The following is a 19584-nucleotide window of genomic DNA, read 5'->3' as shown; positions in this document are numbered from 1 at the left end:
CCAAACCACTCACCCTCATGACCCATGCTCTGCGGATTCCTCCTGCCTGGAACAGGAAAGTCTGGACGTGTGGTGTGATAGCCCTCCCCTTGTACCTGGCTACATTTTGGTGGTCCAGGGTGCCCTACCAGGCCCTACCAATGCCTACTGAAAGAGTTCCCATGTTCTGTGGCATAGCAAGACCATTCAGGCCAGCATCAGAGTTTGCATCTGTGAAACAGCGGTTGCACTGTGATCTGTGGGTGCAAGAGGCAACAGTCATGGTGACAAAATGTGTACCTCAAAAACTCTTCAGCACAGGGCATGTCAGTTCATAGACTGGGGAGGCTGGACTCATCTGCATGGGATTTTTTGGCACATCACCCTTCAGAAATGAAGGAGGGAGCCAGTTAACAGCAGCTACGAGGAGCCCTATTGCATATATCCTAAGAAAAAGAGCATTATGCAATTCTAGGAGAGAAAGCAGTTGGACTAATACTGGAAGTACCACAATTTTCACACACAGATTATCTGCCATTTCTAGATCTGGATTCAGTATTAAGGAGACTCCATACAATTACTTAATGTCTGAGGCCTGAGAGAGAAATAAAGACTTCAACTTAAGAGAGATTAAAATTGTAATTAACAGTCTCCAAATCCCATAGGAAATCATGGTAATTAGATTTCATTTCTACCTAAAGACTGCCTGCTGCATATGTTCAGTACTGGTTTACCTAACTACTGTTCAGAATAAAACACTATAAAACCCATGTCAAATGTCTGCAGTACCTCCAGTGTCAGTCTGTGTGCTCACTCTTATTCCTTAACCTCTAATAAATGATAGGAATGGTAATGGACAGATTCACTTAAGCCATAAAGTCACAATAAAAAACTAAAACAATGTTTGGATTGCCCTTCTGGACCACATGATGATCATTCCCAGTAAGGACTATGTTACTAGCTGGTCACAATATACAGAGAATTCAATTATGTAACTTAAAAAAATTGGAGTATTTTATTTGAGAATTCCTCTAAGTGCTGCACGTCTGAAAGAAACTGGAAAGAGATTTCAAAGTGGAAATATGTGACTCCTAATATGCATACTTCTAACAGCAGATAAAAGCATGGTGGTTATTGTGAGTTTGAAGACAGGATTTCTGTTTTGATTCTTGACCTTTCCAACCCGTGAAAAGCCTTTAGTCACGATGATTCATTAGTTTTGCCAGTTTCTTTCTCTCTGTGGACCTTTAGTAAGCTCTAACACATTTTAATAATAAAGGGTTAACTGGAGTCATTGGCCCATGTCTTTTAAGGTACTGAGGGAACCAACTTCCACCAAAACCAATGAGAGGTGAGATCCTGAATACCTCTGGGATTCTTTGCTGAAATAGATCAGGTGTCCTGATATATGCATAGCTGTCAGAAGAATAATGCAACATATAACAATTACTTTGCAGCTCATCCTGTCTGAAAACAAATTGCCTGCAAAGACCCTTACCAGCTCAATAACTTCAGTGACAGCTGAATGACTGGGAAATGTTTTATGCACCCCATCATTGTCTGATCTGTTTTGGAGGCTGGGCTCAGAGTTATCCAGAGCTGTTGTCACTGTGGTTTCTACTGGTTCCCCTGCAGGATGTGGGCCAGGGCATTGCACGTGGGGTTGACAACTGACTAAGCAGCTGCACAGGCAGTCCATCCATAGGCAAGAAGGACTACAGTTACCCATATTCTGTACAGTTTGTGTTTGGGCACTGACTCTTGGTCAGGTTGTTCCAGTTGTCCCGCTGGCCATACCACACTTACTGATATGCCTGTGCTGATGAGAACCTTTGACAGTTTGCCCTACCCCTCTTTTTCTGCCGGGGTGAGATTTACCGAAGGGGAAAAGGTCAGACATCATTCTTTCAGGTTTTTGGGGTTCTGAAAGCATTCTAGTTCATGAGCCAGTCTTCAATTGGCGGAGGTCAAACTCACAGAGCACTTAGCACATCCACACAAATTTATATAATGAAATCTTCTCAGGGAGTTCCTCACGATAGCTTTGTTAGGAAGGGTTATCCCATGAAAGCAGAGAGAAACACTGCCTCAGGGTGGGGCCCATCTTTCTCCACCTCCTGACTGATGCCATGGTATCCTAGCCTATGCAAGGCAAGCACGTTAGAGATGCAAAGCTTAGTCTACAGAAGGTGAACCCTTTCATTGGTCATTTATAAATGGTGTAGACTTCCCATTAAAAGCTTGGGTTCGTTTTTCACTTCTGCCTCTTCTCTCTACCAGTCCCAGTAGGAAACCTATCTCTCTAGCAACATGACGGGGAGAAGTATCAGTAAGGTTCTGGTGTGAGAAATGCTGTCACATCCTATTGTTTGGTTCCACCCATGCTGGCTTCTGGGCCTTGGGCAAGAAGTTGCGTGGAAGGACATGGGAAAACGTGTGTGGGAGCTTGTGTATAGGAACACTTTCATGCTGAAAGGCGTTGGTTACAATGGAGAAAGTGAACATAGCTGAGGACTTGCTCAGGTTTCCAAGGTGCTCCACCTAACCTTTCAACAGAGCATTACTATCTGGTGATGGGTGACGGCCCTGATGGAAAAAAGCAAGCCATGGCTGGCTTTTGCAAGGCAGTTGCAAATTGCAGTGTTGTGTGTCTAGTCATCTCATCACTTGCTCAGCTGCATAGTCATTGCCCACTTCCTGCACCCAGCGTTTTGTATAAGGGAAGGAGTACATCTTCATGTCTTGTGATAACACAAGTTTTCTGTGAGTGTCCTGGTTTTGCTGGGACAGAATTTTTAGATAATTTTTCTGTTCAGAGGAACTGTAGCTTTAAGAGGCTGCAGAGTCCAACTCTGTGAGAACAAAAGAGATGATGCAACACAGGAAGGACATGGAGCTCTTGGAGTGAGTCCAGAGAAGGGCCACAAAGATGATCAGAGGCCTAGAGCACCTCTCCTATGAAGACAGTCTGAAAGAGTTGGGTCTGTTCGACCTGGGGAAGAGAAGGCTCCAAGGAGACCTTATAGCAGCCTTCCAGTACCTGAAGGGGCTACAGGAAAGCTGGGGAGAGGCTTTTTACCAGGGTGTGTAGTGACAGGACGAGGGATAATGGTTTTAAACTGGGAGATGGTAGATTTAGGTTAGACATCAGGAAGAAATTCTTCACTGTGTGGGTGCTGAGACACTGGCACAGGTTGCTCAGGGATGTTGTGGATGCCCCCACCCTGGAAGTGTTCAAGGCCAGGTTGGAAAGGGCTTTGTGCGACCTGGTCTGGTGGGAAGTGTCTCTGCCCTTGCAGGAGGATTGGAACTAGATGATCTTCTTAAGTTCCTTCCAACCCAAAACATTCTATGAGTCTATACTGAGCTTTGGCATGCAAATTTCCATAGCAACTAGGGTGAAGGGTAGTTCTGAGCCATGCAGGAGCAGTGGGCTGGGAGGGGCAAGCCCAGGCTAGCTGATCCAAGCTGACCAACCAAAGTATTCCATACCATTCACCATCACTATAAACCGGGAAGTTTGTGGAGATGTCTAGGGCTTCTGCCATGGCTGCCTTCCTGTTCACTATTATAATTCTATTACATCTGTTCTAATTTCGACCCACGGGTCTCCTTCCCTTTTTCTGATTCTCCTTCTAGAGTGGGGTCAGGTGATAGAACAACTAGCCAAACTGAGACAGTGAGGAAGAACAGTTTGGTTTTGAAAGTAGAAAAATGCTCCACAGAACAAACTTGCCCCACTGGAAGAGCAATACAGTTTTGAACCCTGAATATGCTATCCTAAGGGCCCAGAAAAGACAGAATTTGCACATACATCAGCATTTCCTGAGGCAAAACAGTTAAACTGATGTAAAGGAAGTTCTGTGGGGATATGTGTAAAGAGCCAGTAAAATAAAACAGTGGAGGAACAATGTTAGTATAGGAGGGAAGGGGAAAGCACAGAGACTGGAAGGACAAAAGTCTTGAAAGATACTCAGAAGTACTTGGACTGCGTTCTGGTTTGAGCCAGGATGAAGACAATTTCCTTTTTACTGATTTTTCTTTTTTCTTCTTCAGTGAGCTCTCTTTTAGCTAGGAGCAAGTTTTCCAGCTAGTGGACTGATAATACTGGAATGTTTATTCTGAAACATCTGAAAGTGCTGAAACATCAAGGATGCTTTGCTCTGTGGCCTCAGCTGCTAGAGGAGCAAAAGAGCTGTATCTGCAGCCCTCCAATAGGGAGGCAGGCAATAGAGGATTGCACATTCCTGCACATACCTGTGTATAATGGTACATATTTTCTTTTGTCATTAGTGTTTGATTAGAGCTGTCTCGTTTAGTTTTCAATCCAGAAAGTCTCTCTCCTTATCTTTTGCCTTCCCTACCTGGGTGGTAGGGGGAGGGGATCGAGAGCATTGTTGTCACTGGTTCAATTGCAGATCCTGAGTCAGACCATGACAGACTGCCACTGAAAAGGGGTTAGGACTCGTAAAGGCAGTGGAAGAAATGATACATGATATGGCAATGTGCAGAAATATAGGTAAAAAAAACCCACAGAAAAAGAGACAGAAAGAACTGAGGAGGAATCTAAGGAACACTACAGAAACACGCAGGAAAGAACAACAGAAACAAAGATGTGAAGGGCAAGTGGAAGGACTAAAATACAAAAATAATGAGGTAAAACCCCACTAATTTTATTGTTGCATCTTGGTTTACACGTTTTACAAATCTCTCTTTTCGATGGGCACTTGGGCACTGGAGCTTGGGCAGCCAGGCTAAGAACTTAGCAGAAGAGCAGGGAACAGCAAAGCTGGTGGGAGCTGCCCATGAGGAAGAGGGTGGCCCACCTTCAACACTAGAGGGGGAGTGTGGGAAGGACAAGATGGTGCTGGGAGATCTTCTTCCTCTTTCCTTCTTTCTCCCCTTACAATGTCTGATCCCTCAAATATCTGATGGATCCAAAGCCAGTTTTATGCTTTGTAGGAGAAAAAAGAGGTGAGAAAGGAAAGACAGAAAATTTTCTGGGTTGCAAAGCCATATACAACCTCAGAGGACTTAATTTTGACTCCTGAGTCCAGCTGCCATAAGACTGAGTTGCACCTGAGCTCAGTGGTGCTGATTAGGGAGATCAAACACTGTGCTGGTGCAGCTCCCTGCTTCACATCTCTTTACTTCCATCTCACTTTACACTGGAGACATAAATCAAGTGATCAATCACTCCTAGTATTCTTTTATTCTTCACTCAAATTATTTGAGTACCCCCTGGCTGGAGATTCCTTTTACAGTTCAAGGAAACACTTATTTCCCTCCCTAATTAAGCTCCTTCAGTACACATAAAGCTGACTCCTTACCTGAGAGGGCTTCAGGCAATGTAAAGCTCATAAATTTCCCATTCATTTGCTTTATCTCTGCAAGCAAGCTCAGCTCCAAACAAGGCTTCTCTGAATCCTGGAATTAAATGCTGCACTCCCCTGTGTCCACTCCAGACCCCATCAAACTTGAAAGGGATTATACACAGCAGTGCAGCAGTGGATCTCTGGGGTTAATGCCCAGTTTTGCAGCTCAGGACGACTTGGCACTGCAATCAGGAGATGCTAAGAGCAGATATTGCTGGCCAAACTGGTTGGACAGCTTTGAGAGAAGTACTATTAGTGTATTGCTAGATACAGGTTTCTCAGTCCTCTGCTTGAAACTTCATGTTGATGGCATTTGCATTAAATTGCAACATGCTGCTATCATCAACAATTGCTTAGAGGACGTACGTTCCCATAAGAGTTTTTTGCAATACAGTATTCACAAGAACGTGCTCCAGTGCTCAGCTGTTGTGCTCTTCATTTAACCTCTTCAGGCAAGAAGGTAAATAAATCTTTGTTTCTTTGTTTGTTTGCTTGACAAAATAACTTGTGATTTTTTAATTTTTTTTTTCTTTTGGCAGATCCAAAGTAGTCTACAGGTTAGTAAAATAACATCATGTATACAGATGGGACAGAGAGGGAAATACCTTTACAGGCTGCAGGTAGGAAAACACATTGTTAAAATCCAAGTGGCTCAAGAGCTCACACAAAGGGAGCTGGTCTTCAGTGGAACATAGATGAGGAATTTAGGAACACATGTCCAAAGCTATGAATCCAAAGATTTTTTGCCTAAATTTCACAGACTTTTTTTCTGAAATTTCCCCAGGACCTCTTTGGCCATCCAGAAAGCTCTGACTGGCACAGGACAAATCAGCTCACTGGCTTATACCAGAAAGCAGATGTTTTTCTGCCTTCATCTCCAAAAGAGTAGGCTCTTTCAGAACATCTCTACCCACTCTGGTAAAAATGGGCTTCAGATAAAGTGATGGTGCAGATGACCTGGGCAAACTCACCCACTAAGTGGGTTAGTTTCCTTTCTTTCCTTGGTTTTCCATGGCATAAGACAAAGCCTTGAAATCTTCACTAGATGAGAAAGAGGGCATTCAGCTCTTTGGCTGGGTTCTGAGGTGTTTCCCCTATACCTTGTTTCTTACTGCCAGGGGATTGTTTATGCTGTTAAACAATGACTATATAAAATAGGAAGGGTGGAGTGGTATTCAGATTTTGTTTTGTTAGTGGGGATGCTATTAACATATTAGCTCTTGGGCACTGATGTTTAGAAGCTTGCTGAGAAGCCTGTGCAGCTGCACACAGACAGAGCAAATCACTTGCCACTCTAGAGCCTGTGACAGGGCAAGGTACATCCACATCTGTTTATGCAGGGATAATTGGCCTAGAAAGAGGTAGAAAAGATACATCCTGGAGGTACAGATGAATATAAAATAATGAAAACAGTCAGAAAAAGCCCTTTTTGGCATAAAAGTAGCAGACTGAGAGGCCAAGTTGTTTAGAAAATTAACTTGGTAACCTTGAAAAGTTATTTTATACTGAAATGTATCGATATTTAATTTAAACCATGTTACTTTGGGAATGTTTTGTGTCACATAGGTTTTAGAATTTCTGTGTTGTAGGAAGTTTCATTTTTCTTATGTACTGCTTGTCCCTTTCACTCCAAATCAGCACAGAAACCCTTGGAAACATGTTTTTGTATGATGGTCATGAAAAATAAGAAAGTCACTTCTACCAATCATAGATTTTTCATGTGAGGAGTATTACCTGGCATGGTCTCCTTTTCTAGGATAGACACGTTGTAATTTCTGTCCTTTGTGCATGAGAAATGAATATGCATTAAAGCACCTTAATGGGAAGTAGATTGAAAAAGTAAAGCGTGCAATGGTAATTATCATGTGGCATTAGGGAAAACAGGTTTCTTCTTGCTTTACCTTGTATTAAATATAGAATTACCTTAAAAACAAGGCTACAGCTCTCTTAGCCTCTCTCCCCTTACTGACTGCCTCCTCCTGTTGACTGCATAATGTAATCTAACTCACCTATTAATTAGGAAAGCTTTGAGCACAGCTTTTTATTTGTTGAGAATTTTTATCCTGATTTCATCTACCCTTAGCTGAAAACAAACTGTAAAGAGAGAACATATAATGGATAGTCATATAAAAGGACTGTTCCTCATTTCACACAGCCATGGAAGGAGTTTGTCATCTTAACAAGGTCTCTGGTGTACAGTGATTTCTTCTGAAGGAAGCTCTTTTCCTTGGTAGCTTCTTTCTCACCTATAACAGCACCAGCAATTTCTATCTGCTGGACTATGTTAACAGCTGCTGAACACCATGCAGAGCATCTACCTTCGTCAGCTGTAAAGCCCCAACTCACCTTGCTGTCTCTGCACTATCGCTAATGTTCAGTGCAGACACTTTGGATAGTGCAGAACAGCAGCTGTGATTTTCCTGGAACACTTCTTTGATCTTTTCTCTTCTCTCCTTACCACTCCAAGGTTTTTAAAAAGTAACATTGCTATTTGTTGTCCACCACGTAAGTGTTTTCCAGACTCCAGTGTCCTTGCAGTAACCCCAAAACTCTTACTGCTTAAATGATTACACAAATTATACACATGGCTTTATGGTATGGAATAATGCATATGCTTGTGCCCTCCCTGGTTGAGATTTAAAAAGTCCACTACATCCTTTCATTCTGTAGTAAGAAAGTTCCTCCACCAGCCCACACTCCCCTCCTTCACTTTGGGTTTCCAGGGCAGCTCTCTAAATAGTTCCCACTGACAAAATCATGAATTTGGCTGTAGTGTTTGCACCTTGACGTTACCCTGACGACAGCCTGCTGCTTTTTCTAAAGACCTTTTTCTAAAGGCCACCTCCACGTGCAAGGAACTCCATTTTAAAACCTGTTCCCAGCTCCTGGGTACTCCCTCCTTGCTTGGCAGTAGGTCCTCTCCCTGCAGGGGGAGGTGGAGGTGCCTCCTCCCTGCTGAGAAAGTTTATTCACTCTTTTTTTCCTCCTTGACTTGTTCTGAGGTTTGGGCACACCTACAATATGCCTCATGACCTACATTCACTCTGAACGATTTCACAGCTCCTTTCCAGATCTTTCAAGAGGCGTGGAACAGTAGTAATACAAACACTACAGCAGCACTAAAGAGGTGATGAGTTTTGTTTTCAAAGGGTTCTGGATAGTACTTAATGAAGGTGGAAGGGAAGAGAAATTACTATTTACTGCACTTTTTTTTTGGTGGTAAGATGATTGTGTTATTAAAAGCAAAACGAAAGACAAACATACAGAGACACAAACAGCAGAACTAGAACAGCTGTTTTCAGAATTAATGAGATATAACTCATCTTTAATTTGTTTGTTCAGAGAACCTTTTGGGTATTTCTCCTCTGTTTTTCCCATTTGTATTAGGTCTTTATGTGAAGTACTTTATGTGAAGTTTTACTGGAGTAAAACAAATGTCTCAGTATGAAGCATGTATATGAACTTTCTCTTTTGGCATCGCAGGTTCTTTCCACAGAGCAGCAGTCAGAAACATGATGAAGCATTGATTATTGCTGTGCTTTTCAAGCTAGTAAAAAGGCAAGAATCATCCCCGTTTGCCATATGTGGCACCTTCATGTATTCAGCAACTTCTCAGCTCTTTCAAGCCACTGCAGCAATGTCTCTCAGGCTAAATCTGGTTTACTGTCAGCTGAGCTCATTCCCATTGTCTGGCATTTGCTGCAGGCTAAGATGGTTTGCAGAGACAAATGCAGCATCTCAGCTGAGCCATGTCAACTCTATGTTCTCCTCGCTCTGGTGCCTGGGCCTCAGCTTCTCATGCAAAGTTCATGTCTGGCTCATAGCTCAGCCAGAGTTGGTGTGTGCTCTGCAGCACTGAGGACAGCACGAGGTATTGTGAAGGGCAGGCTCGGGGGATGGGGGCTGTGGCTGTGGTAGAAGGTCTGGGGCCACAGTGGGGGAGTGGGGTGGCAGGGGAGCATTGGCTGGAAGGGGATGGGGGTCCCTTGCACAAAGGAGCCCCTTTCTCAAGAAGGCTCTAGAGACCCGTCTCAAAGTAGCTGTGGACACTGATAGCCCAGGGCAGGCTGCACAAGAGCTCTGCTAATGAAAATTCCTGAAGTTAATCTTTGCCCTACCCTTAGCCTTCTGGTGGCACAATCTGGAGCTCCCCACCTAACATGGCCTTGTCAGCAGCAGCAGCCGGGAGCACAGGTCTGAGAAAGAGCAGCTGCTGTGCCATGGCTTTCTGTGAGCAGTGAGATAACCACCTGCTGTGCACCCACCCATCTTTTCCACAGAAAGGACCTCTGGCATCCTCCTATGGACTCCACCCACACATCCTGATGCAGGCTGAAAGCTAAAGCCAGCCAGATCTATGCTGTGGGAGATGTGAGGGCCTTCTCTTTATAGTGTGGCTGTGTATGATCCCCTAAATAAAGTGTTTTTTCTGGAAACAGACCACAGATACTCATATCTATGTTTGCAAGCAGGTAGGAGTGTATGCTTTTCTTTTCACACAGAATCATGGAATCACAGAATTGTCAGAGCTGGAAGGGACCTCTAGAGTTCATCAAGTCCAACTCTCCTAATGCAGGATCCCCTAGAGCACATTACTCAGGGCTGCATCCAGGCAGATCTTGAATATCTCCAGAGAAAGGAACTCCACAACTTCCCTGGGCAGCCTGTTCCAGTGCTCTGTCACCCTCACTGTAAAGAAGTTTTTCCTCACATTTAAATGGAACTTCTGAAGTTCCAGCTTGTGCTCGTTGCCCCTTGTCTTCTCATGGGGAACTACCGAAAAGAGTCTGGCTCCATCCTTCTTGCACCCACCCTTTAGACACTTACAGGCATTAATAAGGTCTACCCTCAGCCTTTTCTTCTCCAGGCTAAAGAGTCCCAGCTCTCTGAGCCTTTCCTCATAAGGCAGATGCTCCAGTCCCTGTCATCTTGGTTGCCCTCTGCTGGACTCTCTCTGGTAGCTCCCTGTCTCTCTTGAGCTGGGGAGCCCAGAACTGGATGCAGTATTCCAGGTGTGGCCTCACCAGGGCAGAGCAGAGGTGGAGAATGACCTACCTTGACCTGCTGACCACACTCTTCCTTATGCACCCCAGGATTCTATTGGCCCTCTTGGCAGCAAGGGCACACTGCTGGCTCATGGATAACTTGCTATCTACCAGGACTCCCAGATCCTTCTCCTCAGAACTGCTTTCCAGCAGGTCCACCCCTAACCTATACAGGTGCCTGGGGTTCTTCCTCCCCAGGTGCAGGACCCTACACTTGCCCTTGTTGAACCTCATTAGGTTCTTCTCTGCCCAGTTCCCCAGCCTATCCAGGTCACACTGGATGGCAGCACAGCGCTCTGGAGTGTCAGCCACCCAGAAAACTTGCTCCTGCTGTGTAGCATGGACCAACAGATGTGTGCAGAGTTGGCAGTTTCAGACTCTCAGAATTTAGCAATTTTCTGTTAATTAGCAACCAGTGCAAAAAAATATCAGGGCAGATAGATGCTTCCCACTGTGATCTAGCTCAGCAACAAGCTGCATTAACTTTGTTCTTTCTTTTGTGCTCCCAGCCAACAGCTGCTTCATGATGGGCTCCATTTCTAGACCAATTACTGAGTTTTGCCTGGATCTCTACAATAAGCTCAACAAAAACGTGAAGGACAAAAACATCATTTTTTCTCCAATGAGTATCTCTGTTGCCCTGGCCCTGATCTATCTAGGTGCAAAAAACAACACTGCTGCTCAGATAGAGAAAGTAAGTACTAATAAAACATGCCGAGATACTTCCACATTGCCTGCTGTTCCCTTAATGAAATTTTGGGCATCCTAGCAGGACACGTGTGTGAGGGTGTCAGAGGAAACAAGCATGAATGCAAGCACAGGTGCTGCCTTCACAGTCGTGCTTGGTGCACTATGATCCTTGCCATCTGCTTGTGTGAGTCACACCATGCCCTCAAGCAGGCTCAATAGCAAGAGCTGAATGAGAGGAGGTGACACTCCACAGCAAGGTGCTCTGGCTTTCCTCAGCCTGCTGCCAGAATGTCAGAATTTGCTTCATAATTACAGGCAGGTGCTTCCTCTCCAGGTTTCTATGAGAATCCTGAAAGTGTGAGTCTGGGTGGGTACTTGGGAGAGCTGCAGAAACCTGAAGTGATTGCACCTGGGTGGCAGGAAGCATTACCTCACTTATCATCACTTATGACATTCAAGAATCAAAATGTCTCATCTGCAGAGCTCACAGTGACCCAGGTGGGCAGGGAGGGAGTGAAGACCACCTCTCTGATTGCTGTGGCTTTACTTTCTGCAATGCAAGCTCTACTTTCTACAATTCCTCTTCTCTTTTTTGTAGCCATGAGTGGTAAAAGACCAATAATTCTAAGGCAGAAGGTCTTTTCACTAGCTGGCTTTGTACTAGTAGATCTTCATTTATGGCATCCTAACACTGCCATGTGCACAGTCTGCCTGCTGGGTCACCTGCAGCCAAGGTAGACGTGTCCACCTCTTGAGGTTCCCAAGCTGTGGAGGTTGACTTTGGCGGGTGGCTGCCAGGTGCCCACCCAGCCACTTGATCACTCCCCCTCTTCAGCAAGGACAGGGGGAGAAAAATAAGATGAAAAAGCCTGTGGGTCAAGATAAGGACAGGGACATAACTCATTAATTACTCAAAGCAGAATCAACTTATTTTGGAGCCAGCTGGCACCAGCTATGTTTGAAATGTGGGCAGCCCTTGATCTTGTCACAGATAAGCCACCTCTGCAGCCCCATGGCTACCATGACCTTCTGACATAAACCAAATACACAGTGACTCTTGCTTATTTTAGGAAAGCCATGGGGATTCAGTGCCCTCAATAAAAAAGTCTATAAACGATGCAGCATTTTTATGATGGAGAAGCTGCTGGAAATTTTTCAGTGAGATATTTGCACATTAGAAAAAAAGACTGGTTTCCATTGAGAACACTGGTTTTGATATATTTCCTAAGCTGATGCAAAAATTAAGTAAGGCCACTTTTGATGTTTTCATCTAGAGAACTATTTTTGTCTCTTTGCCTGAGGTAAGTTTTTGTTTTGAAAATTAAGGTAACTGTAGCAATAAAAATACAAATAAAATGTAAATATTTAGAGGTAGAGGAGAGTAGCTTTTTAAGGGGCTAAGTGCAAGTTCTTCTTGGATTGCTCATATAGAAACATGAGTTTGAACATGAATATATGAACAATTTCAAGCCTGTCATTTCAGCCTGACCAAAGCTGAGAAAATATCTTTCATAACTCTACACATTTATCCAGGAGAGCATAGCAAATCTTTTAAACAAGAAAAATGCTTTTATCTTAGTTACAACAGCCATAATTTGACATCTTCCACTACAGGTGCTCCATATCGGGAAAGATTTAGGAAGAATGAGCCTTGGATCTGAACTTGAGAGTGCAGCCTTGGAAATGGAGCCAGAACGAAGCCGGGAAAGGGAGGCATCCCTCTCACAGGTACCTCCTCGGGTGGGCAGCTCAGAAGCCTTTTCTTCACCGCACGGTAGGTTAGTAGTTATAAAGCACTGGAGTCTGCCACTGGAGGGAGACAAGATCACACGCACAGAGTCTGCATACTCCACTAAGGAAAAGCCTGAGGCAAGGTTGTTACCTTATTAAGGGCCAAGTCTTCCATGTAGTCAATACCAAATCCTTCAGTGATCTCATCTGAAGAATGATCAGGCTATAAGGCTTAGAGCACTTGGATTTAAAAATCAGCACAACAGGAATTAGCCCTATAGTGTAATCTAAATAAGACACAAATTGACAACCAAAGCTATTCAGAAGAAAACCCTAATTGTTGTGTTTGTAATATTCCTAGTGTAACACGGATGGGGACCTTAATCATAGAGCATTCCAGACACTGCTTTTACAGCTACAAAATCTTGGTGAAAGCTATTTTTTAACCCTGGCTAACAACCTCTTTGTACAACACGGATTTGAGCTCCAGCAGGTAAGTTACATGTGTCAGCTAACTGCTGTGGCCCTGACCTCAAGCTTCCCTGGAGATGTGATCCTTGCTGTTGCCCCCACCATGTATATTTTGGAGCACGTGATGTGCTTCTTGGAGGTGTATCTTCTGGGACTGGTGGGAAAGAGAAGAGAGTGTCAACTTTCAGTATCCCCCCTGTGGATATCAATAGCTGTAGAGCAAAAATAATGCAGGAGTCTCTTTGCTTTTGGCATATGTCTACATTCAGCCAGAGGTGTGACTAGAGCCAAAAATGGCCTATTCAAGCTTTCTGTAAGCTACTTACTTCTGGGCTTCCAAATGGCATGAGTTTGGCAGTAAGTTTGGAGAGGGCTTAGTTTCATGTGTAGAGCTGCTGTGCTGAACTTCTTACTCCTTTCTTAGGGGATGGCAGAGTGATCTCTAGATTACCTAGCATGGGTCTCTTGCTAGTCACATCTTTGCCTTGCTGTCTAATTCTGTTGAATTATTTTGATAATTAATTATTACACAGCACATCTTGCATCTTCTCTGTGATGGTGTTGTGGGTGGTTTCTTGTTTTTGTTTTGTTTTGTTTTTAATCTGGACATCAGGTATTCAGTTCTCAATGGAAAGGCTCTTTCTTATGGCTTTCTTTTAGCTTATTTACTTTTTTTTTTTCCCCCCCCCTGTGTCATAGAATGATTATCTCTTATTTGAAGACTCTCTGAATAAACTTCAGATAGTTGATGTTTCCAAAATGATATTTTGCCTTATGGAGGCAACAGACCCCTCACCCTTACCAAAGTAGTTCTGAACCATTGTTTTATTTAAAAAGGGAATAAGTTCTTAACAGAGTTGACCAATTAATAATCTTTATTTTGCTCTACAGCAATTTCTAATGTGCTCTAAGGAACTGTATGGAGCAGTGCTTCAAATGGTGGACTTTCAAGGTGCTGTTGAAGCTGCCAGAATAAAAATTAATGCTTGGGTTGAAAAAGAGACACAAGGTAAACCAAAACCAAATCATAGACATACTATCCCTGCCTTTTTTTGCTGCCTCAACAAAAGAAATTTCAGGGTATGAAAAGCTCATGTCTCTAGACATTCAATCTTATGCCCTTTAAAGATAGTTTCTCTTCCCATCCAAATGTTAGGGTAAGTGATCAGCTTACTTATTTATGAATTAAAGGTGTGTTTGTTGTGAAATACTTTTGTTTTCCCACCCTGATGCCTGACATGATAATTGCAACAATACCTAGAAGGCCTGATCAGACAAATTGTTTTCATAAACCACCACACATGCAGATACAGGAGAGCAGGGGTTGGAAGCTTTGAGCTTCATGGTGACACTGGGAACAATCTGGGAGAGAAGAGAGAATAAGCAAGGACCTGGTTATATGTAGAGTGATGCCCACAGAGATGAGAGATCTGACCTCCAGTGAGACTTGCTAACACAAGGGACAATCAACCAGCTCTTGCCCTTAACAGGCTAGCAGAGGCCATTGGCTCTTGCTAATTAGACTAAGCATGATATATGCCATTTTCCTTTAGTTTTGCTAGACCTGCAGTAGCAGTGGTTTGAGAATTTTCTAAATCCTCTGGCTGAACATAAACCAGAACTTACTGATGGACAGGCAAATAGATTTGAGGGCTTCTGTAATTTATCAGTTGCCCCTCTCCTGACCAAGCCTGTCCTTGTACTAGCAGAGTGGCATGTGACTGGTGTGGGAAAGAGCTGTTAACTCCAGTTGGCTTTCAGTAAGAGGGCTGAAGGTTCAGAAGCCACCTTGCAGAGTGTCAGGAGCCATTGTTGTGCTGGGTGCTCATATGAAACCTGTGGACCTGCTAACTCCAACTTCAGCCTCTTTGTAGAAAGTCAGAAGTCCCACAGCTGGTTAACTGCTGCTCTTGGTGCAAAGAGAAAGATGTCCTCATGTAAACCGAAATATGTGATTAGTGGTGCTGCCTCCTTCCTCATGGTTAATAAAACCTGGCACGCGTGTGTGGCCACTGACACTGAGAGCTGACTAATTTGGTGACCCCACTCCTCACTGGCCTCCCTGTCTAGTAACAGTGTGGCGGAGGAATCAGCCACATGTTTGCCCATGTTGTCCCTGTCCTTTGAATAAACCAAGAACTTGACTTCCAAGTTTCTCAAAAACTAAGTTCATAGACAAGTAATCGAGTCTCAGTCCAAAGCCTTAATCACAACTAGCAAATACTTGTGTTTTCCAAATTTTCCTTTAGGTAAAATCAAGGAACTCTTTGCTCCCGGTGTGATCAATACGCATGCGTTGCTGGTGCTGGTGAATGTAATCTACTTCAAAGCATCCTGGGAACATAAGTTTGAGGAACAAAAAACAGCACAGAGATATTTTAAACTGAATCAGGTACACCTGCCTTCTGTAAACTTTAACATTATTTACTCTAGATACTGTGGGCAATGGAGCCAAGCATAACACAGAAGCACAATATCCAGCACTCAGCTGCCCCATGAGTAATATGTGAATGTGCTAGGATCTTAACCTGTCTCTCCTGTTGGGTAGAGGTGGCAGGAGGGTATTTCACAGAAATGTTCAATCTTTGCTAAAAAAGTGTGCCAGACTCAGAAGCTAGGCCAAAAAAACTCAGTCAAATAGTAACAAGCTACAAATATACAGTTGCAATATGAAAAAGGAAAAGTTACTATAGGGTATTTTGGTTTATTTGGAGTATTTGCAACATTTAAAGGTCTATTTTAATTGCATTTTAATTTTTAGCCTTTTTTTTTTTTTTTTCATGCCATAGGGACATCACCAAATCCTTCATTTTTTAACTAAGGTATTGTCAATATGACTGCAAAATTAGTTCTTTAACAAGCACATTGTATATGCCATTTTAGTCTAACTGATGCAGACAGGAAAGACTTCAATTTAATTCAATAATCCAGTTTTGTCTTCTTTCCATATCTTGTGCCAATATTGTTCTCATATATAATAGTTCTCATCCATAACAAATGAAAAAACCCAATAGATTGAAGTCTGATCTCAGACTGCAGAGTTTTGTATGGGAAGAAGTATCTTTTGAGTGTTTCTCATAGATCAAAGGAAAGGGTGAGAAACAGATATTTCTAGTTATCATGCTGCATTCCACTGTTAACACACTGGTAAGAAACTGTCATATTGAGTACCAACATTTGTAGTATTATTTATATCTTTGAAAAAGGATATTGACAATGGTCTATAGCTGAGAACATTTGGTGCACTGCTGCAGTAGACAAATATGAGATAGGGAGAAGCTGTACAGATTTTTCTGAAGAATATGCTAATCAATACTAGCAGGATTTTTGCTAAAAACACCTCATCTACCAAAATCTTTCTTTCACTGCTTTAGAAGTTAGCTAACTGTAAAAGGAAACTTAAGTCTTTACACAGCTTTCGAACAACCCCATTACAAAAAGGCAAGATAACAAGGCCTAGAAGAGGATGCCTGAGAAACACTATGATTTTGCTCTTAATCTATTTATTGCTTCCTGTCTAATCAGGATTATAAATGACAGCCTGATTCTTATAGTGCTGTATCTCTTTATCTCAGTCCAAGTTAGGATTTGCAAATCCAACCAGCATCAATCTGTTTGGAAGTGGAACACTATTAAGCAACTTGAATGCTATTAACCACCTGATCACTTGCAGGGAAGTTGTTGAGTTTTGTTGTTTGTTTGTTTTCCCCCAAATAACGATCTCCTTTATTTATGCATACCAAAGCTGATGTTTTGTGTGCCACTGCAGATGCAACAAAATAAAGAATGTTTAGCCTGACAGCAGTTACTGCTGAAACCCTCACTACTGATACTACACCTACAACAAGTTTAAATGTTAGCTGCTAAATTGCTTAAGTGACCGTACGATTTTCTTTTAAATAGAATGAGAAGATACCTGTGCAGATGATGTATCAGAAAGGCATGTTTAAACTAGGCTACATTGAGGAGGTGGGTGCTCAGGTCCTTGAACTCCCTTATGCTGAGAAGTCAATGAGCATGATCATCCTGCTGCCACATGACATGGCTGACAGATCTACCAGTGGGCTGGAGCAGGTAAGGCAGTATGGCTGGAAATTGGCTCTTTGAATTAAGACCGGGTAAGAGATCTAAAATTTTCAAAGCTACCCAACTATTTTAAGCTCTTTTTTCCCCCATCTTCTAGATTGAAAGCATAATGACCCATGAAAATTTAATGCTGTGGGCCTCTTCAGAGCACATGTATGAGACACAAGTGGAGGTATACCTCCCCCAGTTCAAGCTTGAAGGCACCTTTAACCTCAATGAGGTATTACAAGAGATGGGGGTGACTGACATCTTCAATGAATCAAAAGCTGATCTTTCTGCAATGTCATCTGCAAAAACTCTGGTGTTGTCAGATATTGTCCATAAGACGTGCGTGGAAGTCAATGAGGAAGGCACTGTAGCAGCAGCTGGTACAGGAGCTGTCATTGTGAATAGGTCTCTTCCTCTCACAGAGGTGTTTATGGTTGACCACCCTTTCTTATTTTTTATTAGACACAATCCTACTGATACCATTCTCTTCTTTGGCAAACTCTGTTCACCTTAAAATCAGGGTCATTCTCTAACATTGTGAGGAAAACAGGGATGAAAAGAAAAAATAGTATTTTTCCCCCAATGCATCCTTATTGCTTTGACAACTAATTTCCATTTCAAAGTAATCATTACAAGAAGTTTAGCTTAGATTGCATCAGCCAGATGTTCTGTCACTAGGCTCCTTGAATTGCAAATATTTTTCTGAATCCAGACTATTTTGCCTTAACTTCACTGGATTTAAATAACATTTTTCCTCAATGCCCATGTATGCTTATGTATGGCTTACAGTTCCCCAGCCCAGCCATGTAGTGTAGTTCAGCACCTTGCAAAGGTGGAGTTGGTTTGCTGCTGTCTGAGGAGGATTGTTGCAAAAATTTTCAGTAACTGCCAGTAAAAACAGAGTAGCCCCTGCCTTGAATTTTTAGATTCTTGGCCAGCTGGTCCTGGTTAGCAGAGAGGTGTTTTTGAGTGACTTTTTCCTTATCTGCATTCTGGAGCTGTGGCAAATCCTTTGCACAATGGACACCTGGAAATTCCCTTTCCTTTAGCAACTGTCACATAGGAGGTAATAATTTACAGCAAATGTACCTATTTACTGATAACTGTAACACCCTGTTCCCATTGATGTGTACTGGATTTGCCCTTGTGCTGTTTTGCATTATATAAAAAACTTATGCTAGAAGCAGCTTTGGCTTCATTTAGTGATTTAGATGTACACCTACATCTAAAGTGTAATCTTACCCACTGGAAGAGTGATGTGACATGAACTCCTTTCGTGACTTCTGGATCTTTTTGTGTGACTTTTTATGATAATAACAGTAGGAATATTCAGTCAAGGAAACGGACAAGGTTCTGCCCCCGTGGGTACCCCTAGAAAGGGAGTTGATTATGACAGTAGTGATATACACAGGAGGACAGGTTTTGTGCCCCAAGCACAAATACAGGCTGGGCAGACTATGGATGGAGAAGAGCCCTGAGGGTAAGAACTTGTGGGTGTTGGTTGATGAGAAGTTCAACATGAGCTGACGACGTGCTCTTGCAGCCCAGAAAGACAACTGTGTCCTGGGCTGCATCAGAAAAAGTGTGCCCTTGCAGGGGGATTGGAGCTAGATGATCTTTAAGATCCCTTCCAATTGAATGCATTCTATGATTATGTGATTTACTGGACTTTTTCCACATTTATTTTTGAAATAATAGCTCACAAAACAGCTGAGGTCGGAAGGAACCCCTGGAAACCATTTGGGCCATGTCCCATGCTCAAGAAGGGCCACCAACCACCCATTGCCCAGGACCATGTCTTTTGGATATCTCCAAGAACAGGGAGTCCACCACTGCTTGGCACAACTTCCACTAAGCCCCCACTTGGCTCTCAAATTACTACAAAGAGAATTTTCTAGTCACAGTGTCCTCAGGAACAGGATACAAAAGCATGCATTTCTAAAGAGGGTGAATTATGTGTACATAATAGAGAAAGCTGCCTTTCATATGGGGATAAATATCAGAATCACAGAATCATTCTGGTTGGAACAGACCTTCAGTCTCAAGAAGAGGAGAATGGTCTAAAGCACCCCATTGTAGTTGCTAACCTAGAAAACTTGCTGACTAGTCTGTGTTTTGTTATCTAAAGCTGCCATCATACAGTGTTTACATTCCCCTGGGAAGTGCTGAGCACTGCAACCTCAAAAATCAACAGTGATTCTGAAAAGACATGAATGGGG

General features: G+C 42.9%; 1 protein-coding gene across 1 annotated transcript; it reads left to right on the top strand.

Moving 5' to 3' along the window:
• Positions 1-10579: 10579 nt before the first annotated feature.
• LOC127380400 (leukocyte elastase inhibitor-like) lies at positions 10580-17903 on the top strand. Its single transcript, XM_051609225.1, has 8 exons — positions 10580-10597; positions 10909-11093; positions 12704-12817; positions 13182-13313; positions 14183-14300; positions 15541-15683; positions 17195-17365; positions 17475-17903. The coding sequence occupies exons 2-8, from the start codon at positions 10923-10925 to the stop codon at positions 17877-17879; spliced, it is 1254 nt and encodes a 417-aa protein (XP_051465185.1). The 5' UTR covers positions 10580-10597; positions 10909-10922; the 3' UTR covers positions 17880-17903.
• Positions 17904-19584: the final 1681 nt, after the last annotated feature.

This window comes from Apus apus, chromosome 2 (genome assembly GCF_020740795.1).
Source record: "Apus apus isolate bApuApu2 chromosome 2, bApuApu2.pri.cur, whole genome shotgun sequence".
Classification (NCBI taxonomy): Eukaryota; Metazoa; Chordata; class Aves; order Apodiformes; family Apodidae; genus Apus; species Apus apus.
Note: the sequence above shows the minus strand (reverse complement) of the source record. Positions and strands in the feature narration are given on the sequence as shown.

What these genes read in the sequence shown, in the direction of transcription:
- LOC127380400 (XM_051609225.1), top strand. Translation starts at nt 10,923, where the DNA reads ATGATGGGCTCCATTTCTAGACCAATTACTGAGTTTTGCCTGGATCTC. An exon ending in CTGCTGCTCAGATAGAGAAA is followed by an intron (nt 11,094 to 12,703) that starts GTAAGTACTAAT and finishes CTTCCACTACAG; the next exon opens with GTGCTCCATATCGGGAAAGA. An exon ending in ACGGATTTGAGCTCCAGCAG is followed by an intron (nt 13,314 to 14,182) that starts GTAAGTTACATG and finishes TTTGCTCTACAG; the next exon opens with CAATTTCTAATGTGCTCTAA.